The sequence below is a fragment of the Leptonychotes weddellii genome, chromosome 1 (genome assembly GCF_054177405.1).
Source record: "Leptonychotes weddellii isolate Sample4059 chromosome 1, ASM5417740v2, whole genome shotgun sequence".
NCBI classification, from domain to species: Eukaryota; Metazoa; Chordata; class Mammalia; order Carnivora; family Phocidae; genus Leptonychotes; species Leptonychotes weddellii.
In genome coordinates, this window is record NC_138369.1 from 21,411,475 (window position 1) to 21,439,408 (window position 27,934).

Here is a 27,934-nt window from a genome sequence, read left to right on the forward strand (position 1 = left end):
TTTGTTGAAATGTTTTAAAATTGTTCATCTATACTATTAAGAATATATGTTAAATAGTAAGAATATTAACTATTAAACATAACAAAGAGACACTTGGCATTTCAATCAAACACAGAATCAATGCCAAGCAGCACAATATACGCGGCCGGGTGTGTAGACCTGCCCCCAGCCATCCACTGCCTTTGTACGCAAACTTCACTGTGTGAGTTAACTTCCCTCGACATTGTGAGCCATGGAGCTAATGCTGTAAAAGTGTGATGTAAAGGGTTTCGTTCTGGAATTGATATTTTCCTTATTTAGAATCACCTCTGGTAGGTGAGTGGAAAGTCAACTATTACTGAAGCTGAAGAAATGACTTAACACTTGTGAAAACATGTTTTCTGATATTAAGTTTTATCCGGTTAGTCTCCCCAAATCTGTTTTTCACCTACATGTCAGGTAAATAAAAGTTTCAAAAGTTTCTCATATGCTTCAAAGAAACATTTCTCTTCATGTTTTCTAGAAGGGCTGTATTCCAGTCAAGCAAGAGTGGTACATCAGGGAGGAGGACTGTGAAAAGACCATTTAAAAGAAAGACACATGGGGCGCCTGGGTGGCTCAGCCGGCTGAGCATCTTGATCTCAGCTCAGGTCTTGATCTTGGGGTCGTGAGTTCAAGCATTGTGTTGGACTCCACACTGGGCATAGAGCCTACTTAAAAAAAAAAAAAAAAGAATGACACAAAGATACTTGGTTCTATAATATATATATTTTGAAGTAAGTGAAGACAACACAGATTTTTTTTTAAATGTCTTTCAGATGTTTTCTTAAGTTTGTCCAATTTAGTTATCCAACTGACAAAGCAAGGCAACCCCACGCTTGATCCAGTGTTGAGTGGGTTGGTCCGTCTTTAACAACATTGCAATAACAAAGTTAGTGGAATGTCCTGTAGTGGAAAGAGTTCCTTTACGTTCACTTGTCTTGTAGAGGGGACAGATGTAGGCATTCACCTTCACAATCTGAGACTTTTTGGCTTGGAAAAGAAAGAAATACATTCATTTGGTAAAGGGAAAACAGCCCCTGGGACTAAAAGAACAACTATTTTAGTACTAAATCTAAGATTATGATTATAATATTTGAACATTTCAATGTTGTTATTGTTGTATATTGTTATATACCATTGGTATATAATTATGGCTGTGAAACAAGACAAGTGATTTCATATGGTGCATGATTCTCGGTTTAGAGGATAGGAATCGATTCTAAGTCCTGATAACTTAGCAGGCATAAAAACACTCAAGAGGACTTGGGAGAGGAGAAGGTAGGGAAGAAGGAATAAAATACAGCACAGGTAAAGAGGCAGATATAAAAAGAGAGGACACTGCTGCTTAGAGCCCGAATACAAGAAATGGATAAATCAGAAGAAGCGGAAGTTACTATTTGCTTTCAGCAGGTTATTACTAGGGAAGACACACCAACTCTTACCTACTCACAGAAAGAACCCACATATTATCCTTGAAAAGCCTGATATGAGCTATAAGGAGTGTTTCTAAACTAAGGCTACATTTCTCATAGTTATAATTGAACTGCGTTAATAATGAAAATACTTAATGGGTTAGGTGGTGATTGTGGATGATTTGGAAATGTTTCCATTGATAATTATCAGAGAACAAAAACACTAGAGAAGAAAGAAAAAACAAAAGAATGAGCCTCATTTGTTCAGACTCAAGGAAAAATGATGGTAGCAGAAGAAGGGAAGGAGTGAGTAGCTTTCCCAGGAGAGCAGAGTCGGCCTCCCAGCCCCTGTGCCTTGCAGGTCTGTGCCTTCGGGCACCTGTCTGGCTCTTGGGCCTAGGAGTTTCCCATAGCCAGAAGACTCTAGCCACCAGCCGTGTGTTTCTGAGAGGTGTGCAAAGGCATGTCAGAATCAAAATATTGATGGAAAGCCCCGGACTCTGGAAAAGTAGAAGTGTGGGGGAGGGGCAGAGAAAATGTTGCATCCCATGGGATAGGAGCAAAAAGAGGCATGATGATATGCCCAGAATAACATGAATGCAACACGAAACAGGGGAACAATATATTTCCAATGTAAACATTAAGTCGCTGTTTATTGTAATCGAACAAAGTCTTAATAGGTTTGAACAGAGACTTAATTGGGGGAGCCATTAAAAATACCCCTCTCTAAAACTCTTAAGAAATTTTGTTAGAAGTAGACTTACTTGGTTTGATCCATATGATGGGCATCAGGTCAAACAGAAGTTTGGGGTGTTGTTCGGCAAGCAATCCACTGTGAGGAGAAATTGACATGTTTATTAGAAATAAGATGAAATTTGCTTCTAGAAATTGCTACTTAGATACTGGCTTTTAATACAAGAGAGGACCAGAAATATGCAGAGAAAGAAATATAAAACAAAACAAAACAAAGCCAAGGAAGAGGCAATGAGTAATTGAAAAACGAAAGATAATAATGGCAAGGCAATGTGTACAAACAGTGGAAAAATATCAATTCCTGTCACTTAAAAAAAAAAAAGATTTATTTATTTGAGAGAGAGAGTGCATGAGTGGGGTAGGGGCAGGAGAGAGGGAGAAGCAGACTCCCCACCGAGCAGGGAACCAGACGATTCGATCCCAGGACCCTGAGATCATGACCTGAGCTGAAGGCAGATGCTTAACCAACAAAGCCACCCAGGCGCCCCTGCCACTTTTAAATACCATCCATGAGACCAACACTATCCTATCACATTTGGTCCTCACTGTGACCTTGTCCCCATTCCTGTGCCACAGATGAAGAGTGGAGGTTCAGAGAGGTTGAGTAGTTTTCTCTCAGTAACACAGCCCTTACGTGCCAGAGTCAGAATTCAAATGTACATCTGCCTGTCTAGAAAATGTGGTTTCTTTTCCCTATGCTACATTGTTTATTTGTTTGAAAAAAGGAGGGAAGGGACGAAGGGACGAAGAGAGGAAGAAGGAAGAAAAAGATGAATGAATACATATATAAGGAAAAGCAAGTTAAGACAAATGTCAGTAGAGTGATGAAAAAGAAGAGAGAGAGAAATAACCACAGGAACTAGGTGGAGCTAAGTCTCCTCTTCGCGCTGTCTTGGAATGATCTCTCTAGAGCCTCCTTCTTGCTCCCCTCAAGCGATTCTCTGGGCCTCAGCCTTTAACCCTCCCTTGAGAGCAAAGCCTAACCCTGACCCTGGAAATAGAGGATTGTGCTTATTAGTGGACTGATAAAGAGCAGGGTTCCAAGGGAAATAATCTCTCCCCTTGCCTCTTACCTCTACATATTTTTCCTTAAAGATTTATTTATTTTATTATTTTAGAGAGAGAGAGGATGAGCGGGAGGGGTAGAGGGAGAGGGAGAGAATCTCAAGCAGACTCCCCACTGAGCGCAGAGCCCTGAGGCAGGGCTCGGTCCCACCACCCTAAGATCATAACCTGAGCAAAACCAAAAGTCCCCTGTGTAACTGACTGAGCCACCCAGGTGCCCCTCCCCTGTGTATTTTATTTATTTATTTATTTTAAAAGATTTTTATTTATTTATTTGAGAGAGAGAGAATGAGAGAGAGCACATGAGGGGGGGAGGGTCAGAGGGAGAAGCAGAGTCCCCGCAGAGCAGGGAGCCCGATGCGGGACTCGATCCCGGGACTCCGGGATCATGACCTGAGCTGAAGGCAGTCACTTAACCAACTGAGCCACCCAGGCGCCCTCCCCTGTGTATTTTAAACAAGAAGAGCAACGCTCAATTTTCCAACCTGGAAATTCAGTATTTATTTTAAATATTTTTTTATTGTGTCATCAAAATCTGAGAGAAAGTTTTCCATTTACCAACAGAAATGGGAAGTTTACTATAACCATAAAATGTTTGAAAGTGAGGCACTCCTGTGTGTTACGAGACAGAAGGTAACAGTCCTGAAACAGAAGAAGTGAGAAAATAATTTCATCTAACTTCTACCAGTAAGACCACTGGAATATTAACCAAAAATTCTTTAGGACCTAAAAACACTCACTTATCAATTGCTCCAGCCTGAGTAATGATTTATGGCAAGGATTCTGATATTTTCTACTACTTGCCATATTCCCTAGAAGAGGCCGTTTGGTGGGGTGGGGTGGGAGGGAGGCAGCAGATGGTGTGTTTTACTCATTCAGCTACAACTAAAGCCATGTCTTCAGTTCAAAGTCCTGACCTTGGTCTGTCCCAGCGTGCTCCATCAAGATACAATCCGTGGATGTACACGCCGTCTTCTGGGGCCATCTCGGATGTATCCGAAGGAATAACCTGAAGGGAGAGGCACACACTTGTAATGGTCTCTTTCCCAGACCACTCTGTCTTATAAGGAAAACATTTGCTCAATTTTCAGAATGTATTCAGGGAAACTCCACTATATAATGGCTTGTATACATTTTTCAGTAAAAGTGTAAATGTAAAAATGTATAATACAGTTCTTTTTGAAGCATTTTATCAGGTTTTACTGTACCTTATATTAATTTTTGCTAAAACAGAAGAGCAGCATTAGATTATTTGAGTGGAAAATTGAAATATATAAAAGTCCTATCAGACACAGCAAGACAAATATCATTTACTTTCTTCATGAAACACAAAGGATGGAAAGAAATCAAATAGTTTATAATGGACCATAAGGATAGGAATTCTGCATATCTTCCTTGCTTAAATACATGACTTTGATATAGTGATAAGACTGTGGAGTTCAGGGGGTTACTGTACCTCAAATTCATATCCTAGTAAATCAATAGGTATGGTGTATTTTCTGGCATAATTCTGCATAGCTCCAGTTAGGAAGGCTTGGGTGAAAAAGAATCCTGAGAGCCAGAACACATTAGGTTTTCCTGAATTATGCCAGTCCTGTAAAGGGCAAACAAAATGCATTATGTTCAGTTTCCAACTCACACAGCATCACCTCATACAATTCCTTTTTTTTTTTTTTTAAGATTTTATTTATTTATTTGACAGAGAGAGACGGCGAGAGTGGGAACACAAGCAGGGGGAGTGGGAGAGGGAGAAGCAGGCTTCCTGCGGAGCAGGGAAGCCCAATGTGAGGCTCGACCCCAGGACGCCAGGATCAGGACCCGAGCCAAAGGCAGATGCTGAACAACTGAGCCACCCAGGCGCCCTCATATACAATTCCTGATTCTGGTGTATGTGCGGCCCACACTTTCCATCACAGGACTCTCTTCCCTGACTCAAAGCACACAACCTTGGCCTTCTACCCTTTTCGCTTATAGTTACTCTTCTTGGAAAATTCAAACTAATTTTAACATTAACCTGAATAAAACAACATTTGAAAGATTCACATCTTCTGCAAAGAGCCAAAGATAAATTATTTGGGGATTTATTATATTACTTAATCCTACTCAAAAGCCACTACCTTTAGACATCTTACGCATCATATCACAGAGCCCTCGTGTGTTGATTCCAGCTCCTTAAACCTCTCAGCCACCCGTGCCTCCATGCCCACTGCCCCCGCTCCAGTTCAGAGATCCACTGTCTCCTTTCTGTATCGATGTGTCCATCTTCTCACTTTTTCCGTCTCGCTGCTCGGCACATCTAGAGTCATTCTTCCCGAGTAGACGTCACCATACATGGTTTGCATTGGGTTTAGCACCTTGCATAATTCTTTAGTGATCTACTACTACTCTACCAAATTAAAGTCTAAGCACCTTAGTCTCCTATTCAAGAGACCTCACAATCTGGCCCTGAATTGTATTTCCAGCTTGGTCCCTTTTAATTCCTCTTCAAGCATCTTGCATTCTAATCAGACCATTTGCTGGTCTCTTCTCTGCATTGGGTGCACATCCGTCTTACATCCCAATGGAGGCTGAACCTTTCCACACTCTCCACCCAAGCACTTTTGGTGCAGGAACTCTACTTCCTGGGGTGGGCATGTGATTCATGCCTGGCCGATGATACCTCCAGTCATCATGATCGATTCAGGAATGGACACGTGACCCAATCAAAGCCAGAGATGCAGAGACTCTTGCTGGGACTTTTGGGGAAAAGACACTCAGCTCTGTGAAGTTGCGTGGATGTGGGGCCAGAATTGCTGCAGCTCTTTTGCTACCACCGGACAAGAACCTACCTGCGAATGGAGTCAAGCCTCAGAGAAATGGAGCCAGGAGACGAGGTGCAAGAATCCAGGACCAGGGAACAATTTTGCACCCTAGGTCAGCTCCTGCCTAGAGCCACTTGATGCCCTGGATTTTTCAATTACTGAGGGAATAAACTTTATTTGTGTTTATGTCAGAATTTTTACAACAGAATCAGTCCTAAGTGAGATAGTGCCTTTCATTGCACAGCTATCTCTAAGTCCTTTTCCTTTTTTCTTGCAGCGTCCAAAACCTCTCATCCTTTAGACCCAGCTCAAATGCTTCCTCATCTAGTAAACAAGCTCTGCTTTCCTGGGCTAGAAGAACTCTCTCCTTTCTTTGAATTCCCAGAACAATTTACAAATTGATCTTTTATGACTCATTCCCTACTCTACTGAATTCGTTTTTTCTTAGATACATATAAGCTTATCCCCCTGTAGACTATTGGCAATTTGAAGGCAGGGCTCATGTGGCCATCACACTTTTATCTCACAGAGGACACAACAAGATGTTCTGGACAAAGTGGGGTCTCAATTCACATCAGTTGAATGAACAGATGAATCAATAAAATGAACTCTGTCTCTGAGCAAGCAGTGCACTGTGGGAAGAAGCCAGCTTTGCTTTCTGGGAGGAAGAGACCAGACTTGTGCTAGAGATGTTGCAACAGTATAAGTTATCAAATCAGGAAGAGGTGGAGTGGTGCCTGGGTGGCTCAGAAGGTTAAGCATCAGACTCTTGATTTCCACTCAGGTCATGATCTCAAGGTTGTGAGATCGAGCCTGGTGCTGGGGGTGGGGGCATGCTCAGCAGCGCATCTGCTTGAGATTCTTTCCCTCTGCTCCCCCCACCCCACCATGCTGTCTGTCTCTCTCAAATAAATAAATAAATCTTAAAAATAAAATATAAAAGAAGAAGAGGTGGAAAAAGAGATGGATTTTGACAAGGACACAAGCCAGGCAGAACCGGCACCATACACAAAAAAAGCTGTCAGAACCCAGAAGGCGAGTGTATAGAAAATTCCCCGGCTCACTCTAGGGCTTCGTTTAGCCGAGAATGTCACGAGCGTCTGGGTCAGCGACTTGTATAGGGTTTCTGAATTAGCTACCATTTACTGGGTGCTTGGTGCGTGTGGGGCACTGTGCTCAGCACTTTACATGCATCACCTCATTTGGTTCACAAAAGAACTCAGTGAGTTATTCCTCCCATTTTACAGATGGGGAAACTGGAGTGCAGAAAGATAAATAACATCTTGCTCAAAGTCACACAGATACTAAGTGTCAGATAAATAGGATGAATGGTGAGAGAGAAAAGAGGAAAAGAGAGAAAACTCCAGGCGACTCATTTGCTTAATTTGTTAACTCTAAAAAGCATTGGGAGGTGAAGTCAAGAGTCCAGGAGAAAGAGAGGAGAGGGGAAAACCATACAGCCTCCCTAAGGGTAAGAGGACAATGGGGAGAGATCCATTCAGAGGAAGAAGGTGTGTGGTGAAGGATGATAAAAGTGCCCAATAATGAGTGAGGTCTTTCTTACTCATTTGAATGGAATGATTCCAAGGGGGAAATTCAAATTTCAGAGAGTAGGGAGTTTGGTGTGGACTTTTTATCAACAACAAAAGGAATTTGTCCCGGAGACTCTCCGTGCTGGCACCATGCCAGGACCCCTCTAAAAGACCAAGGTAATGACTCTTTGAGTCCCTTTAGGAATGAAGCAATATACAGGAAATGGAAGCAGTTTCAATAAAGGTTTCAGAAAAGCTTGGGAAATGAACTGAAGTGTAAAAAAAAAAAAAGGAAGATTGTGGCAAGGGGAGGATGTGATTAACCATATGTCAAATGCTTTTGATAAGGGATGGAAAGAGGCTGTGCACACAGGAGGAACTAAGACAACATGTGGCTAGGACTCACCCAGGTATACACAGCTTCACCTATCCAATCAGCAAAGATGAAAAACAATGTTAGTTCTGAGAAACAGGCACTCATAATCACTATTGTTGGGGATACAATTAAATAATTTTTCTGGAAGCTGAGTAGGTAATGTCTATCAAAATCCCTAAAAATAGCCAAATGGAATTGATGAAAGCATTAAAAGAAGGATCCACTGACCAACAGGAATTTTTCTAGAAACACAAGGGCGGTTTTACACTTGGAAATCTAGTGACACAATTCAATGCAATAATTAGCTAAAGAAAAAAAAAGTTACGTCATCAGCAATAAATGCTGCAAAGGCATTTGATAAAGTTCAACAAGTTATGATGTTACAAAAGAATAATCTTCTTTTACTGAGTTCTTACCACATACCATGGGACTGTCTCCCTGTGAGATATAATTGACCATTTTATGGATGAGAAACTGTTAAGTGGCGTCTCTTCTATACCCTGAACACTGAAAACCCCTGTTTTCTAGACTGTTTTTTTTTTGTTGTTGTTGTTAAATGTAAAATCTACACAAAAAACTCCTATAAATTAATTTTTCAGAAACAGCCAAGAAGAAAAATGGGCCGAGGAGATGAAGAGGCAATTCACAGGAGAAATACAAATGGCAAGCACACATACCAGAAGAAGCACAAGCTCACTAATTATTAAAAAAAAAAAAAAATGGGGCACCCGGGTGGCTCAGTTGGTTAAGCATCTGACTCCTGATTTCAGCTCAGGTCATGATCTCAGGGTCGTGGGATCTACCTTGTATTGGGCTCCCTGCTCAGGGGGAGTCCTTGAGATTCTCTCGCCCTCTCCCTCTGCCCCTCCCCCACATACTCGCACGCTCTCTCTCTCTCTCAAAAAAAAAGGCAGATTGAAACAGTAAGACTGGTCCATCTATCAGATTGGTAAAAATTAAAAAGGGGCGAATGAAAAAGCCCCTCTCCTCCACATCTTCATAAGCACTGGCTATTTCAGGATTAGCTTCCACGGTGAAACAAATAAAGCTCTTGTGTAATAGAAAGGCAACTGAACACGGAGAGGTCATATACCTAATGTGAATTTCCAAAAAGTATTTTGGGGGCTCTCCCCACTTCTTACCCCACATAAACATTAGCCATATGATGGGGACAAGCCGAGTTGCTGGAGAGGAGAGAGTGCCCTGAACATCCTTTATGTGTGTGCTTTGGGATGCGGCGTAGAGATTTCAAAGCACTCAACTTTTCCCTTTTATGAGATAAAGGATAAGAAGCAACTGATTTTAAGACAATGGCCAGTTATTGGTAAATCCAAATCTTGGGTTCTTTTTGTGATTTACCACCAGTATTAAAATGACAAGACCAAGTATGTGGTCTCAGAAAGCCACAAACCTAGAATCTTAAAATAATATGTCACATATTACTTGGACTTGAGTAAAGTAAAATTTTAACTTTCTCCTCAGTACTTTATGTTTTTTTTTTTTAAAGATTTTATTTATTTATTTGACAGAGAGAGACACAGCAAGAGAGGGAATACAAGCAGGGGGAGTGGGAGAGGGAGAATGAGCAGGGAGCCCAATGCGGGGCTCGATCCCAGGATCCCGGGATCATGACCTGAGCTGAAGGCAGACGCTTAATCGACTGAGCCACCCAGGTGCCCCTGAAATATGTTATTTTTACTATTCTTTTTTTTTCTTTTAAAAATGTTATTTATTTATTAGAGAGAGAACACAAGCAGGGGGAAGGGCCAAGGGAGAGGGAGAAGCAGACTCCCCGCTGAGGGCAGGGAGCCCAACTCGGGGCTCAATCCTAGGGCCCTGGGATCATGACCTGAGCTGAAGGCAGATGCTTAACCCACTGAGCCACCCACGCGCCCCTATTTTCAATATTCTAAAAGTTCAGTTAGATTACCATGAAACTGCTAACCACATTGCTCAACTCAGAGACATTCAAGTGACCAGAGTGTTTCTAATCTCTCTCCAGTCAATCAAAAAATAAAATTTTATATATATATATATAAATTACATAATCTTTTACCTGTAAAAAGTTCAACCGGGCTAGAAAATCTGTGATATAACTTGCTAGGGGTTTAAGACTTGGGTATGATCGTGCGGCCCATATTTCTGGAACCTTCCCAACAAGTAAACTGCCAGAGAGTGCCTCCAATGCAGAATCCATTACAACCACGCCCTTAATAGCTTTTTCAAGGTCCTGTAGAGTGTTGCGTATAGTTTTAATTAAACTGCAAAGAAAGAAATCATTTCATCAATGTACATATGAGGGTAAATATCAATGTACTGTCTTTCCAGAAGAAGTAGCAGAAATCTCATTCACAGCTTTATGGAAGTGTTTCCCCAAATGAAGTCACCTCCCACTTGGTAATGGAAGGTACTTTTAGGTGATACTTGGATGAACATTTTTCATTTTAATCACTACATAATATAGAAAATAATACAATAAGCATATCAAAGTTGTTGCTTTCTGGGTATTATGGCTTAAGACCAGGCTAATTTAAGCAGAGAACGATTTTAGGAAAAATATCAGGTAAATAATGTTACATGCAAATGTGACATGCAAATACGGAAAAAGTTATAAAGGTGTAATCCAAAGACTGAAATTTGTGAAATAATTCCTTAAAGCATAAAGCATATATTCATGGATATACTTGCAAATACTTTGCTTCCCACATAGACCCAAACTGCTAAGAACGCTGTAAATAGACCTGAGCCGAGGATTTTCGACTAGAAGCCTAAGAAACTGAGAGACTGAGAGGCAGTATACTATTACATATAAATACATATGGTCTTTGTATAAAAAATACTGAATTAAGGCATCACAGCGTTTTAATATATTTTTAAGTGTCAACAAGTCCAGAAACCCAAATAAACTTGAAAACACCTTAGAAAATTCATAATCAAAACAATTTCTCCATTCCTTAAGCCAGTATTGAACTGTAGAAAATCCAATTAAAATAATTTGTTCACTATTGTGGGATACCTAATCGACCCAGGTTGGACTAAGGAAGAAAAGGGAGGTGTATATGCATCAAGTGGCAGAATAATGACAAAAGACTTGTTATTGGCTCATTTGGTCTTTAGTTCCTGAGGAGAGTAGTAACGGGTGGTGAGAATTATGACTAATGAATATTTTCACCAGTAAAAACAGATCTCATTTCCATCATCACTTTTGCATTCTAAAACATACCTTCACTTCTGGGGCAGAAGATTATACAACTTTAAAGAGTAGGGGTGGATCCTAAGGAAATGGCAGGTTTTGATAAGTTTTTCTTAAAGTTTTAATTCAATACCAGTGTTTTTTTTTTTTTTTTTAAATCAACTTTGATTGGTTGTTTTCTGAACCACTGGGAGATAGATCCTTACTTGTTAAATCTTTCCATTTCTTGTACTAACACGGTATTCATGCTCTCTTCATATCTCACAGGAAACTTCAGTAGTGCCAATTCAATGTCAAAATCATTTGGTAGCTAAGAAAATAGATTTTGAAGATCACATATTACTCTCAGAATGGATAATTCGTTTCATTCAGCTATCACATCACTAGTAGTTAACACTAGGCAGTTACTATGGACTAGGTGTTGTGCTAACTGCTTTCCATACATTATTTCATGTAATCCTAACCATGTACTCTCAGGGGGCTATTGTCATCTCCATTTTACAGATGAGGATATTCAAGTACAGTTGACCCTTGAACAATGCAGGGGTTAGGGCTCGCCCGCCCCATAGTAAAAAATCCATGTATAACTTCGACTCTCCAAAAACTTTACTAATAACCTACAATTGACCGGAAGCCTTGCCAATAACATCAACAGTCAATTAACACATATTTTGTATGTCATATGATTGTAGACTGTATTCTTACAATACAGTAAGCTAGAGAAAAGAAAATGTTATTAAGAAAATCTTAAGGAAGAGAAGATACATTTACAGTACTGTGCCGGATTTATCAAAAAAATTCACATATAAGTGGATCTGTGCAGTTCAAACCTGTGTTGTTCAGGGTCAACTGTACAGAGAGGTTGAGTAACTGCCCAAGGGCACACAGCCAAAAGGTGATCTGTTTAAATCCACAGGTCTCTAACTGCAAAGCCCATGCTCTTTACTACAGGCTATCGCACTTTGCAGAAGTTATATATTTCTGAAATGTTGTGTAATTTCCTTTTGTAAGCTGAATCTAATTTTTCATTGATAAAACTGATTTGCCATTTCCTAACAGTTTTATATTTATTTCCAATCAGTTATCAACTGGCTCCAAATAGCTTAGCTTACCCCACTTTCAGATAATTAATGTGTGACTGCATCAGGGTTCCAAGGAATAGGGAGAGAGAAGGCGTCAAGTGTCTGCTTTCTATGAGGCACCTCAGAGATGCTTGAGAAGTGAAGGGGACTTTGGGACTGATAAGCCTCAAGGCATTGGAATTCACATTCCAAGGCAAAGAAGCGTCCCATTCAGGGAGGTCCCGAACTAAGAAAGCTGAACTGCCCAGAGTCACACTAGGTGTTGTCACTCAAGGACTCTTTGGCTCAGCACAGCCCCTTTTCCCCAAATACATTCCCAAATGCCACTGCTAGCTAATTTCCTCTTCAGGACCACGTAAGAGCCAGTATTCTGCAAGAGTGAGAACCTTCCCCCCAGAGATAAACCGCAGAAACAGTGAGGGGCCACAGGTGAGGAGAATCAGAGCGCAGATGCAGCAGTCCGGGGACAGTGTAGGAGGAGGCTAGCTTGCTTTCACCCGTGGCCGCGGCCGGGCATACAGCGCGGAGGCTCTCCTTAGGAGCGGTGTAAGGGCAAGGCCACCAACGCAGTGGAGAGGAGTGGCGCTGTCTGTGGGCTTTCGAGGCAGGTGGACCATGGGTCAGGCTCTGCTCTGTCAGAACACCTGACACTGAAATATGGGGCTAATTATAGCATTTACTCTGGAGGGGAATTGTGAAGATCCGCTTATGACCATAATCTTTTTAAAAGTTCCCTTAGTAGTTCCTTGTTGAATTTAAGACACAGAAAAAAGGTAAGAAGAAAGTATCATTCCACTTTACCTGGTAGGCTAAGTATTTTGGGCTAGAGTATGAAGAAAAAAAAAAAGCTGTAGCTGCTAATTTAGTGCTGATCTTACTTCCTATGCCCCCTCCCTAAGGTGTAGATTAAAAACCATTCACCCCTTGAACCAGCAAGTTCAGACCATTTTCTCCAGTTTTTAAAAAGTAGATCCATTATCTTTGTCTGGAAATGATAATAAGTCACATGTTCATTAGCTCATCCACAACTGTAGTTACTAAGAACTTACATTGTGCCAAGCATCATGCAGAGCACTTTAAATTCATGACCTCTTAAACGTTCACAAGAACCTTATACTGTTGGTACTATGATCACCACTTTACAGATTTGGGAACTAAGGCTCAGAAAGGCAAAGTTTCTCACTCAAGGTCCTAATGCTGCTAAATGGAGTCTTCAGATTGTCATTTCAGTACCATTTTAATTTACAGGATAAGCAACATATTTTAAACTAAACATTACCTTCTTGAGAATATCTTTGGTGATTTCTAATAGAATCTGGTCAGCACTTCCTGAGGATCCTGTCTGTTTGGAGCCTCCCTGGGTGAGGAGCAAGGACTCAAAGAGGACTTTTGTTTGTTGCAGATCTTTGGAAATATCAACATTTTCATGTAACCCAAATATCTCAGGGTGTTGAGTAAATGGGAGATTCTACCAGAAAACAGATGAAGCAAGCATCATATTTCCACCGGCTACGTTAATTCATAAGGTGTAAAAGCATGCAGACCAAAAAGGGTTAAAAATCAACTACACATTAAGCACCGAGGAATCAAACTCTTCCATTTTCAGTAATGGCCAGAAACAAAAGATACTGAAAGTTGACTGAAACCATACTACTTGTCTAGCCCTCTACATTACAGGGGAACATTTCATTATTTGCTTTTAGAAAAATCACACTTAAATCTAACCCTATTTTCAGTGACATCAGTTACCTTAATGAATTCAATGTACTCATCGTAGGTGCGTTTGGGAGGTGCAAAATAGTTTCCACTGGGAGAAAACTTGTAATGAGGGTTTTCGATGATTTGTGGGTTATAAAAGTCAGCCAGCATGGTTAAGAGGAGGCGTCTGTCCCAATCATCTGTCACCCTTCCGCCATAGTTACATTCCCCGGTCAGATAGGAGATAGCTTCAAATGGAACTGTATTATATTCATTTATAAATAACTGAAACAAAGGAAAAATAAAATGAGAAAAACCTTCAAGTTTTTTTTACTTCATTTCCATTTTAAAATGACATTAAATACCTATCTCTCTCTCAATCATCTATCCATCTCTATGCACAAAAGTGGGGTTGAGCGAACTACCATCACAACTTACCTTTGGAAGGCTGGGATTGTTAGTCTTTATTTTATTTTACCTTTTTTTTTTTTTTTTGAGAGAGAGAGAATGGGGAGGGGGGACAGAAGGAGAGAGAGAGAATCTTAAGCAGATTCCACACCCAGCGCAGAGCCTGACGTGGGGCTCGATCTCACGATCCTGAGATCATGACCTGAGTGGAAATCAAGAGTCAGACGCTTACCCAGATGACTGAGCCACCCGGGAGTCCTGTTAGTGTTTATTTTAAATTACTTTGCTTATCTGCATCTTCCAGTTTTAGGGCTGGGGAATAAACATGTATTGCTTCTGTAATAAGAAAAACATTTAACAAAAAAAGATGACATTAAAGTTACCAAGGACTTTTCATGTGAATTTGAATAAACCTTGTTTTAGGGCACTGGTTGTTAATTGGGGCAATTTTGTCCCCTGGGGACCTTTGGCAATATCTGGGGACATTTTAGATTGGTGGTTGGGGGTGCTACTGCCATCTAGTGGGCAGAAGGTTAGATGCCGCTAAACAGTGCCCAGGCCAGCTGCCCACAGCAAGGAGCTAGCTGACCCCAAATGCCAATCGCGTCAAGGCTGAGAACCAGGTGCCTGACTTAGGGCACTGTTTGCAATGTGATTAAAACAAAGCAATCCCAAATTTTAGTGCCAAAGCCTGGTTCACACAATATGACACCATTTAAAACAGTAATAAAAACTATTTGCATAGCTTTTACATTATCTTACTTATCTCCCTATAACACTGTCAAGTAGGAAGCTGAGTCTGGGAAATGTGAAATGATATGAAGGCCTGAATTTGTTTCTTCCAGTTCCAGATCCTTTACTTTTTCCCATAGACAGGAATTTTTGGTAGTATATGTATTAGGATGGTATAAGTTACTGGATGAGAACTTTTCCTGCCCCCGAAACTTACCTAATAGTGCAGGAATTATAACAGAAATGATGCACAGTTAAGAAAAAATATTTCCAAATTATCCAGAGCCAAGTTAAAAGAAGATATCATTCTTTGTTTGAGACTCCCTTGTTTTTGGGAGGAAGAGAAGTGTCAAGAGATATGAGCAGGAGACAGAAGGAAGGTCGTCTTTTGTGGTGAAAGAGGAAAGTTTCTCCCTTTCTTATCTCTGGGGGAGGGAAAGATGTTTAACTGGGTTTCCCCCCTTCCCAAAGCTGAAGGAAGAGACCCCAAGAGAAATTCATGTTAAATTTGTGGCATATGCAAGACACAGAGACTAACAACTCATTCCTTGGTTGTCTACTACTTAGCCGTAAGTTCGCTGGAGGCAAGAGGTAGCCTGCTGGTAGGACCAGGTGAAGACGGTTTAAAGTACCCAGTTCTTGATGATATAAAAGAGGATTTAATCTATGCCTGCCAGCTCCAATGTTGGGGTTAGGAGGGTTGATGACACCAGAGGCCAGAAGAGAACTCTCGGTTGACTGGTTATCTGCAGCAGGAGGATATTAGCAAAACGTTCTCCAAGCTTAGGCTATATCAACTAAATTGTTCTTAAAACAAATGTTTAAAATCAATGTAATTTCGTCATGTAATTATAATTCTATAAGCACCAATTTCATCAGTTGTCCAAGGATTTTCAAATTGACAGGTTTGTTCTAATTAGGGTTTCTGCCTTGCTTACAGGAAAGAAAAAGAGTTGATAAAATATCAAAAGTATCTATAAAAATTATCAGTTATGGTATAAACATGATTAAATATTCATAGCCTTATAAAACCCCACCTGAGTGAAACCTAATAGCACCTAATTGGGCTTTATCAACCCTTCCCATTTCCCTTTATGAGGCCCCATGTCACAAAGGCTCTTGTCACAGCAAAGAAGCGGAAATACATTAATACTCTGTGGTTGTCCAGGTGGATTACTATATTTCGTAAAATATGATAGAAGTAATGGGGAAAGTATTGGAGTTGGACAGACTTGAGTTCAAATCCTATCTCAATGGGCAAGCTCATTTCTTAGCTTTGGTTTTCTCAAAAATAAGGATAATACCAACCTTATAGAGTTGCTTCGAATTAATGTAAATAATGTGCCTACTTCAAAGTCTGAGTTAGTAGGAATTTAGAGCAGATATTTTTTTTTCCGGGGGGCTGCTGACTATTTAAATGTCTTATTTTATGAGACTATAGAAACTAGAAAACCCAAACACTCATTTTCCAGCCTCCTTTATAATTACAGCTTAGGCCTGTGAGCTAGACTTTGAACTGGGGTGTAGTGCACAAAAAAGCAGGAATAGCAAAGAATCTTTTTTGATGACATCAGGGGGCCTACAGTAGACCAGAGTCTGTGTGGCAGCTATGTGAGCTGGGGTGTCGAATATTCAACCAGGGTTGAGGATCTGCTCTTACCAAGACATGGTGAGTTCTAGATATGACACTGGATGCCTTGGCTCTCCAGCCATCTTGGGGATTCTATGATCTACCCAAATATTCTTTCAATAAATTCCTTTTCTACTTAAAGTAGGCAGTCTATTTCTTTTTTTTTTTTTTTAAGATTTTTATTTATTTATTTGTCAGAGAGAGAGAGAGAGCACAAGCAGGGGGAGCAGCAGAGGGAGAGGGAGAAGAAGGCTCCTCACTGAGCAAGGAGCCCGATGTGGGACTCGATCCCAGGACCCTGGGATCATGACCTGAGCCGAAGGCAGACGCTTAACGACTGAGCCACCCAGGCGTCTCAGCCTATTTCTTTTGACTGATAGAGCTAAACTGTAGCTTTGACTGAGCGGAGGAAGAGAGTATAGTAAGGACCTCTATAAAGCCAACACTTGAGGAGGGCACTGCAGAAAGACAGAAAGAACCAGGGTCCTTGATGACAACACTTGCTCAGTCAACCAACTCCAGAGCCTGTCCTTCCTTTGTACTACTTTTTTATGTGAGATAGTAAGCTTCATTATGGTTTAAGCCAGTTTCAATCAGGTTTTCCATTACTTACAGCAGAAAAAATCCACAGAGATAGTGCTTCATAAACCACAGTTATAATTTTTACTACTATCCACCTACCTACTAGTGATGTTGGGAGGATTAAGTTTATTTTAAGCAAAGGGAGTTGTCTAGGGCCTGACACACAGTGATCCTCCATTATTGTTAATTTCTTTCTAATTTTACCTGTAGTTGTCGAATACTGATGCGTAAGTCTGATTCATTAAATCCATATGGAATATTCCAACCAAGAGGACCAAATTTCTTTCTCTCTTGTACAAGGGCATGAAAAAAACAAACTCCAAACAGCAACTTCTCCCATGTCTTGAGTATAAAAATTACACAACAAGAAAAAATTCTGATCAGATTTCCATCAGTAAGATCAGGGGAATCAACAATCTTTTTTCATTTTTCATTAGAAGATTCTATGATCATATATTTCTCTCAACTTCTATTTAAAAAAGACATGCTACCTAAAACAATGCATACTATAAAAAGTATTAATCTTATGACTTAAAACCTCCAAAGCTAAATAAGCTGCAATATTAAACTTTGTTAAAATGCAATAATTCTACCATTTGCCAAAGTATTGGCTACTCATACTTTGGTGTTGTCCATGGATATTTACAACTTCAGTACTTCAAATGTTATCCCGTAGACTCACTGGTATATGCTTAAAACTACAGTGTGAGAGCATAATTAATTATTATGATAGGAATAAATCCCAATATATAGTTCCTGATTTTATGACTTTCCATTTGAAGATCATTCTTGAAACCCTTGTTTATTTACTCTGTCCTGGTATCTTCACATGTGTGACATGTATGTCTGAAGGGATGGGCCTCTCACTGAGTCTGTGGCAATGCTCTGGAGGATGGCCACCCATCTCTTTGAGGACCACGCCCCCCCCCCAAGTAAGTTTCAAGTATGCTACCTTGATGGCTTAAATTACATTTCAAACATAGCTCCAAATACAGTAAAAATCCATCCAACTATCTTCACGTGATGTAGAAATTATTTCTATAACATTAAAATGCAAGTACACCATGGCCTTACTGAATAACTATATTCTTGAAATGTTGTATATAAATTAAAGCATATTTTAAATATACTGGGTGAAAGCTGTGGTGAAACATTTAAAAGGGGGAAACCTTTTGGCAATGAGAGCAATAACCTAATTTACATGTATTTTCCACGTATTTTCACCCAATGGGTTTTTTTTTTTTTTTTTAAGATTTTATTTATTTATTTGAGAGAGAGAAAGCACATGAGAGGGGGGAGGGTCAGAGGGAGAAGCAGACTCCCCGCCGAGCAGGGAGCCCGATGCGGAACTCTATCCCGGGACTCCAGGATCATGACCTGAGCCGAAGGCAGTGGCTTAACCAACTGAGCCACCCAGGCGCCCCCAATGGGGTTTTCTTAAGGAGATCATAATCCCTCCACATTTTTGCCCTGTGCTTGTGGGCCAACAACGTTCCTGTGGTATCAGAGAAATCTTAGGATTTCTTGCAGGAGCTCAACCCTCGATGGGGACCAGACACTATACCAGTAACCTTCCCCATTTCAGTAAGCCCTCTTTCTAGCTAAACCACCAAATATCCTACTTTTCTCCCAGAATTTCAAATAAATATATTGCGTAGAACTAGGGGCACACAGAAGCTGTCATTAAGCAGAGAGAAACTAGCTGGCTTCCAAAGAATTCAATTCTTTATTTTCATTACCATTCTTTTTCTAGCTCAAATAGGCAAATATGATAAATGGCATGTGCTGGGGTAAGGGCAGGGAATGAATTTCCCTTGATGCTGATGTTCCCTTCCATGTGAGGAGACCTCAGTGTAACACTTCTAGATTTTCCCCATCCTTGTATTCACTGCAGGGGAAGGGAATAATCTATCTGGTTGATAAATTTGGGAAAAGTTAACCAGATATGCTTTGCTCAGCTTTTCCCTTTCCATCTTAGAAGTGAGCTTTCCTTAAGGAAGAAAATTTTCCTCTGTTCCTGAGGGTGGATAAATCTGTTTAATTCTTTTTTTTTTTTTAAGATTTTATTTATTTGACAGAGAGATAAAGAGCACAAGTAGGCAGAGAGGCAGGCAGAGGGAGAGGGAGAAGCAGGCTTCCCGCTGAGCAGGGAGCCTGATGCAGGGCTCAATGCCAGGACCCTGGGATCATGACCTGAGCCGAAGGCAGCCACTTAACCAACTGAGCCACCCAGGCGCCCCAAATCTGTTTAATTCTATTCAGTGAAACGAGCCCCATTTGTTCACAGATATCAACTATATCTTCCAACCTAGTCTATATCAGTAATTAAAGTTATAATCTGGTTCCCTTATGTTTATACTTTTTCCTGTTTCTTAGTTGGTAAGAATGCCAGCAGGAAAAAGGAGGTGCTATTTATTTATTAGGATTCCTAAGTCCCCAGTACCACATGCGAAACTGTTTCACATGAGCACACTAAAAGGCATGATTAATATGTCAAAATGGTATTGCTAGAATTTAAGTTCCATGAAGGCAGATTTGGGGGGAGGGGGTCTATTTTATTCTCACTGCTTTATAGCTAGTACCTAGGAGAGTACCTAACACACATTTTGTTGAAAGAATGAATACATGAGGGGCACCTGGGTGGCTCAGTCGTTAAGCATCTGCCTTCAGCTCAAGTCATGATCCTGGGGTCCTGGGATCGAGCCCTGCATCGGGCTCCCTGCTCCTTGGGAAGCCTGCTTCTCCCTCTCCCGCTCCCCCTGCTTGTGTTCCCTCTCTCATTGTGTTTAATAAATAAATAAATAAAATCTTAAAAAAAAAAAGAATGAATACATGATATGAAAATAGATTGCTACTCGGGTCTTCATCAAACTTGTTAATGGATTTTGGTTTACAAACTAAGACACATTCATTCAGTCAACAGATATCTATTGAATGTCTATTCTGTGGGAAGCAGAGCACGAACTGCTGGGAAGAAAATGATGAACAATACAGGTACAATATCTGTCTTCTTAGAGAATGCCTAAAGTTTAACGTTGTTAAATATTTATAGTCCCAGATTTTCTCACTGTTAGAACACATTTGAAAAGCTCCAGAGGCTGAACATTACCAGTTCCTTTCCCTGGCATCCACCGAAAAACTGAGAATCAGAAATTGGATCAGTGAGATAAGATTGAAGGAGATTTAGCCGAAGACCCGTGGGAGGCTCATTAGTCATTTTCACTCCATTCTGTAGGATGGTTACTGGGAACTAAGACAGAATAAACAGAGCATTACTCAAGATAACTAGCTTGAGTCCTAAACATGCATATACTAGTGGGTTAAAAATAGGTAAAAAAGAGGACTCCAGAAATATTTTTAAGAACTCAAGCATTTAAGGCTTGATTAAAATATACAATGTAAGAGATAACTGAATAAATGTACTGAACTTCATACAAAATAAACATACTTTCGGAGATGGATAACTTGTGAGCCAAAGCCTAAAGGACGAGTTACAGACTTCAGGGGTAAAATCTTCACATATTTTTTCCAACATGGGCATCCAGGAGACGGCGAGGTGACAATTCTGTAGGCACACCCAAGTTCCTTCTTCTATTGCTGCTTTAATCATTTTTGTTGCAATTGGTCCTTGTCCTTGTCCCAGGGAAATTGCTTGAAATTTATTTCCAGACATAGCTTTATCATTTGCAAATTTCAGCAGGCCTAAGAGAGCACAAAAAACCAGTTTCACTGCTTGCTCTAAAATCACAAAGTATGCCTATGTTTCAGTGTGCAGGTACCTCACTGGAAGATTCCAGTTACTTTTCCTTATACATCTCAGATTTACTAAGTGAGCTTCAATCATATAAGAAATGGCCATTGATGGGGTGCCTGGGTGGCTCAGTTGGTTAAGCGTCTGCCTTTGGCTCAAGTCATATCTCAGGGTCCTGGGATTGAGCCCTGTGTCAGGCTCCCTGCTCAGCTGAGAGCCTGCTTTTCCCTCTCCTCCCTACTCATGCTCTCTCTGTCTCTTTCTCTCAAATAAATAAATTTTAAAAAATCTTAAAAAAATAAAAAAAAGAAGTGGCCATTGAGCAAGATGGTTTATTTATAGGTTCTTCAAAGTGTTCAGTAGGCAGACTTACTAGCCATGGGATCCGCTCCTGGAGACAGCACAAAAATTAAAGGGATGGTACAGTTTGAGTCCAAGTAACTCTTTGTCAAATCAAATGGTGGAGGCTCCACAAACTTTTTCCCTAGTTTGTCAGTTACATAATTTGTTATAGCTGGAGTTATCTGTTAAAGAGAGAAACAATATGCCCTTTAGAGTAATTTTCATTTCACATAACAATTGTGATGATTATTGAAAACCGACAGAGTACAATTTGAGTCTAATGGTCAAGAAAAGCATGCAGCATATCATAGACAAAGTATGAATTTCTCTAATATGTAAGAAGTGTGTATAAATTGATAGGACCAGACTAACAATCCAAAAGAAAAAAGGGCAGAGACAATGAACAGTTTATAGAAAATGATTCATGGAATCCATTTATAAAAATGGATCTTAAACATATGAAAAGATGCTCAAACTCATTCAGTATAGCAGAGACTGCAAACTGTCTCCCTGTTTGTCTCCTTTTGGTGATACAACCCCAAGTTTTCCCAACTTTTCTTGTACTTAGATGTGGCTGCATGACCAAGTTTTGGCCCAGAGAGATGCAAGTAGAAGTTATACATGGTACTTTCAGAAGGTATTTTTATAAGGAAGCTGTTTGCCTTCATTACTCTCTTTTGCTCTTCAACAGATGTGGTATTCATGAGCCAGCTTCAATCTCACTGAGGAGGACCACACTCTAGGGGACTTTCCTAGCATGAGAGAAAAAACTTGAATGTCTGGATGATCTCAAAAGCAGAGCTGCCCCGCCAGTCCTCAAGCACTTGCCCTGGGCTCTTAGGCGAGAGAGAGATTCACTTCTTTTTTACTTAGGCTACTGTATTTTAGGTCTCTTTGTTACAGCAGTTAGTCTTACCCTAATACTCATAATTTTAAAAAATACAAATGATAACTATACTTAGATACCATTTTTCACCTGTCAGATTGTTAGGTAAAGGGACAAGGATAGTGTCTGTTTATTGACCCCTAGAGGGTTTCCTTCACAGCACGCTGAAACCTGTTAGCTCAAAAGCCCATTGGCACCAAACTCAAACTTTTGCACATTCAATTTTTGTAAACACAGCCCAAATAAGCAGATATTTAGCCACTGACAGCCTGCCTACTTTGCACCCAACATCTGCTAGCTATAGATAGGTACCAGGACATAAAGACCCCAAGCCAGTGCAGGCCTTCAGAGCTCCAATCCAGCAACTCCAAACCATAGTGCTGCTGAGAAACATCCCCAAGACACAACATAAGCCTCTTCTCCCTTCTTCCTTGCCCTCCTCCCCTTTAGAGTTGTGGGACCCTCAACCCCCCAAAACCAGTGTCTGGAGAGATTCCTGCTGTGAGGGACTTCTCTCTCTCCAACATGCAAACTTGTTAAAGCATCATCCAGTGTAGCTCTTGTGTGCCTACTACCACCTCACGTCCATGTCTGCCCCACCCTCATCGGTCCCCAAATTCCTCAAACGCCCTCAACAGATTACCAAAGATCCAAAAGTTTGGCAACATTCTATGTGGAAAAAACTATGGGTTAAACAGATATTCTCATACACTGCTGTGGAAAAGTCATCTAGTGTAACTTTCATGGATTTGGCAGTATCTATCAAAATTACAAATGGGCAAATCCACTGACTCAGCAATTTTATTCCCAGGACTTTATTCTGAGAGATAGTTGCACATGTGAGAAATGTCTTTTGAATAAGGTTATTTATTGCAAAATTTTTATAGTAGATAATATATACATATTGTAAAGGTCCATCAACAGGAAATGGTTAAAGAAATTATGGCATACTAATAAAAGACCATTTGAATAAAAAAAAAAGAAATTATGGCATACTCTTATAAGGAAATACCATGCAATTGTAAAAAAAGAATGAGAAAGCTCTTTATAAATTGATAGGGGAGAAAACAACATGCAAAACAGTGGATGCAACCATTTGTGTTAAAAATAAATGGAAAAAGAATTAATGCGTATGCATATTTATATGTGCATAAAAGGGTAACAAGAAGCAGATAACATGAGTTGCCTGAGGGAAAGGATGCTGAGAGCCTGGGAGATGCAGATTGGAGGTCCACTTTTCTCCGTATTCATGTATACAAAACAGTTCTGAACCACAGGAATATGTTACTTCTTTATAAATTACATTAAAATTAATTTGAAGCAAAAGAATGATACTCATCAACATTAGCTGCAGAAAATAAGTACGAAGAGGTACTCAATATCACCTTCACAACTTTCTAAAGCGAAGCTTTAGGAATTTGGTGGAGGGAGGAGAGATCATCACAGGCTTCTGCAGTCCTGGTAGAGATGGGTCTGCAGTGTGTGGACTAGAAGAGAAGGAAGGATGGAGTCTTCTGTAGGAGAAATTTTGTGTAGTTGTGAGCATTTCTGTAGGTTTAAGCAGTGAAAATTTCCAGAAGTTTCAAGAAGATAAGAATGGAATTGCAGAAAAGAGGTATGATTAGCCAAGTAACAAGACTGCCAAGCCATACTTCTGTCATTATTCTATAGGTATTGAAAGGCCACTGAAGTGTTTTCAAAAAAGGAGCTCACCATGATATAACAGACTTTATTTCTTTCTTTAATAATTTCACATGAGCAATGATGAAATCTTTTTTTTTTTTTTTTTAACCATTAACACCATGTATAGTTTGTATCTAGCCTAGATCTTCGATGTAAATTTTAGGGAAGGGGAGATACTGAGGACACAGAGACCTTGCCCCCTTTACTCTATGCACAGACCAGGGCAATGTTCCCTGACATGATGTAACTGCAATCAAGTATGATAATTTTCTATAGAAAAAGTACCTTGTTCCAGTAATTTAATATAAGAAAAATTTATAAGACTTTTCTGTAAGATTTTGATCCTTCACGTAAGATACTCTAGAGAAGAAATTATGGAAACTTGAACAGACCTGGAGATAAGTTTTGTGATGGTTAATTTTAGGTGTCAGCTTTGTCTAAACAGAGTACCCAGATATTTGGTCAAATACTAATCTGGATGTTGCTAGGAAGATATTTTAAAGATGAGATTAATGTTTAAATCAGTAGACGTTAAGTGTGATGTGGCCATAATGTGAGTGGCCTCATTCAATCAGTTGAAGGCCTTAAGAGAAAAAAAAGACAGACCTCCACTGAGGAAGAGGGAATTTTGCCAGCACACTGACTTTGGACTTGACCTGCAATATGGCCTCTTCCCTGGGTCTCCAGCCTGCAGATTTTGGACTTGCCAGCCTCCACAATCATGTGAGCCAATTCCTGTAAATCTCTATCTGTCTTACCTATCCTATTCATTCTGTTTCTCTGGAGAATTCTGACAAACACAGGCTTTAGTTGAACTTAGTTTAATTCAATTCAACTCAATTCACAGACATTTACTGAGATGTCCTACTATCTTCCAGGCACCGCTTTAAGTCCTGGAGATATTGAGCAAAATAAGACATGGGTTCTGACCTCCAGAAGCTCAGAGTGTAGTGGGATATGCTAACAAACAAGCAGACAATTATTGCATATTCCAGTGTGGTAAGTCCTGTAATGTTTAAGCACAGGCTCCCAAGCATGGCAGACTAGGCAATAACTCCATACTTGGCATTGAAACAACATTTCCATTGGCCATCAGGGAGCCATTCTGTGGAGTGCAAATTAGGCAAGTGTTTCCCAGATGCAGAGCTAATCATTCCTAAGTTTACAATGAACAAGGGAGGCTACTGGTGATAAAATAATGAATACAGCATTGTTTTGGCTTTAAAGTGACTTACTGTCTAGTGAAAAGAACCTATATATACACACAACTGTCAGGTAGGAAAGAATGAGGTAAGTTTTAACAATGCACGAAGGTCTTGGAGAGTTAAGAAGAAGTACTCAGGAGTCTAATAATTATGTAAACCTCTGTTTGAATCTACTCAGAGGCTAAGTGAAGCATTAAATGATGCTCCTTGTGATGCTTTACTAAAAGCATAAAATGTTAAAAACAGAAAAAGAAAAAAGGAAGGAAGAAATGACCACTGCAATTACTTTCACCACCTTCATTTTATACATGGAGCTCAGAAGGATGAAGTTACTTTCTCAAAGTTTAAACTACATGTATGAACATAGTTTTTGGTTTTCTGTTTAAAATTTTTTCTTTTGGGTAACTGGGTATTGGGCATTAGGAAGGCACGTGATGTGATGAGCACTGGGTGTTATATGCAACTAATGAATCATTGAACACTACGTCAAAAACTATGTTGGCTAATTGAAATTAAATAAAAAAATATAATTGGAAATTCATCTCCTAATGAGATGAAGCAGGATCTAACTTGTCATATGCATTTAATGAAAGAGAAAGGTATATTCAGGTGAAAATTAATCAGCCCAGAAACTAGAATAATATTATTCTTGTTAATAGGAGGTTAAAAGATTAAATATTTATTATGATAAAATAAAATAAGCATTAGCTATTAAAAAAATTTTTTTTTCCTTTTGTAACACCATAATCACCTTTCTTGAATGTGTGAAAATCAGTATCAGCCTGTTTATTTCACCTATAGAAAGATTTTTGTGTCTGTTGGCCATCTGTATGTCTTATTTGGAAAAATGTCTATTCATGTCTTCTGTCTACTTTTTAACTGGATTATTTGTTTTTTGGGTGTTGAGTTTTATTTTATTATTTAAGATTTTATTTATTTATTTGAGAGAGAGAGACAGATAGTGACAGAGATAGCAAAAGAGAGCACAAGTGGGGAGGAGAAGGAGAAGCAGGCTCCTGCTGAGCAGGGAGCCTGATGTGGGGCTTGATCCCAAGACCCTAGGATAAGGATCCAAACCGAAGGCAGACACTTAACCAACTGAGCTACCCAGGCGCCCCAAGAGTGTTGATTTTATAAGTTCACTCTGGAAAATAGTATGGAGGTTCCTCAAAAAGTTAAAAATAGAACTACCCTATGATCCAGCAATGGCACTCCTAGGTATTTACCCAAAGGATACAAAAATACTGATTCGAAGGAATACATGCACGTCAATGTTTATAGCAGCATTATCAACAATAGCTAAATTATGGAAAGAGCCCAAATGTCCATTATCTAATGAATGGATAAAGAAGATGTAGTATGTATATACAGTGGATATTAGTCAGCCATAAAAAAGAATGAAATCTTGCCATTTGCAATGACATGGATGGTGCTGGAGAGTATTATGCTATGGGAAATAAGTCAGTCAGAGAAAGACAAATACCATATGATTTTGCTCATATGTGGAATTTAAGAAACAAGACAGATGAACACGGGGAGGGTGGGGGGGAAAGAGACGCAAACCAGGAAACAGACTCTTAACTACAGAGAACAAACTGAGGGTTACTGGAGGGGAGTTGGGTGGGGGAATGGGTTAAATAGGTGATAGGGATTAAGGAGGGCACTTGTGATGAGCACTGGGTGTAGCATGTAAGTGTGAATCACTAAATTCTACACCTGAAACTAATACTATACTGTATGTTAACTAACTGGAATTTAAATAAAAACTTGGAAGACAAAAAAGAAGGATTTTTGTGCATGTTTAAACTAATAAAATTGTGACATGTATAAGATTTTCTACCATCTTTTACTTCCAGCCAATATGGACCCTTCTGCTAACAGGGCCCAGATTTACACTCTCACATAAACAACTAAAAATGGACAAAATTTAAAAAGCAACCATTTTCAAACACCGGGCAATTCAGACAACAGGTAGTACCAGATTTTGATCTCTATGAAAGAGGAAACTCACAAGGTGAGATCTATTATCCCTTTAGCTTTCTTCTGGGAGGTACATTTCAGCCTGTGGAATAGGAAAAGTGATTGAAAACAGAGCAACACAGTGTTGCTGACTTAGGAAGACAGAAATCAGAGTTCAAGGAGGGAGGCCACTAGAAGTTGCAGAGTTCACATTAGAAGGGAACTACCCAGAAAAAATAAAGAAACCTGCATAACAGTACCCTTGAATCTTTGCTGAATACAAAGGTGTGCATGCATAGACTAAGCAAAGAGTGACTGGAGAGCTCTGAACTGGGGATCTACAGAGCTACCAGAGTTCATGCCAGGCTAGGAATTATTCAAGTTCCCAATAGCCACAGTGGAGAGCCCTTGGTGATCACTTGGGGCATTCAGTAAAGTTCCCAGAAAGGTCACACTTCAGTAGTGGAGCTAAACTATCTATTGAGTAAAGGCTGTTCTACATTTGTGCTAACAAATATTAAAATAATCTTTGAAAGGAACAATCTGAAATTATGTAACTATGTAGCCAAAGGGATTGGTAACCTTTTTCTACAGAGGGCTAGATAGTAAAAACTTTAGGTGTTGTGGGCCACATACAATTTCTGCTGCATATTTTTTTCCTTCTTTTTAAAAACAATTCTTTAGGGGGAGCAAGATGGCAGAGGAGTAGGAGACCTGGATTTCGTCTCCTCTCAGGAATTCAGCTGGATAGGGATCAAACCATTCTGAACACCTACAAACTCAACAGGAGATTGAAGAAAAGAAGAGCAACAACTCTCTCATC

At 39.8% G+C, this 27,934-nt stretch overlaps 1 protein-coding gene across 1 annotated transcript in view; it reads right to left on the reverse strand.

Annotated features, from left to right (window-relative positions):
• Positions 1-480: 480 nt before the first annotated feature.
• Positions 481-27,934, reverse strand: part of DNAH12 (dynein axonemal heavy chain 12) — a 151,531-nt gene continuing 124,077 nt past the window's right edge. Inside the window, exons 41-52 of the mRNA XM_081805771.1 lie at positions 21,410-21,560; positions 20,734-20,987; positions 20,395-20,535; positions 17,490-17,627; positions 13,985-14,218; positions 13,515-13,703; positions 11,360-11,463; positions 10,017-10,221; positions 4,708-4,845; positions 4,169-4,260; positions 2,198-2,265; positions 481-1,011 (exon numbers count right to left, since the gene is read on the reverse strand). Coding sequence (XP_081661897.1) covers positions 821-1,011; positions 2,198-2,265; positions 4,169-4,260; positions 4,708-4,845; positions 10,017-10,221; positions 11,360-11,463; positions 13,515-13,703; positions 13,985-14,218; positions 17,490-17,627; positions 20,395-20,535; positions 20,734-20,987; positions 21,410-21,560 — 1,905 coding nt within the window. The 3' untranslated portion in view covers positions 481-820. The remainder of the gene's footprint in view (positions 1,012-2,197; positions 2,266-4,168; positions 4,261-4,707; positions 4,846-10,016; positions 10,222-11,359; positions 11,464-13,514; positions 13,704-13,984; positions 14,219-17,489; positions 17,628-20,394; positions 20,536-20,733; positions 20,988-21,409; positions 21,561-27,934) is intronic.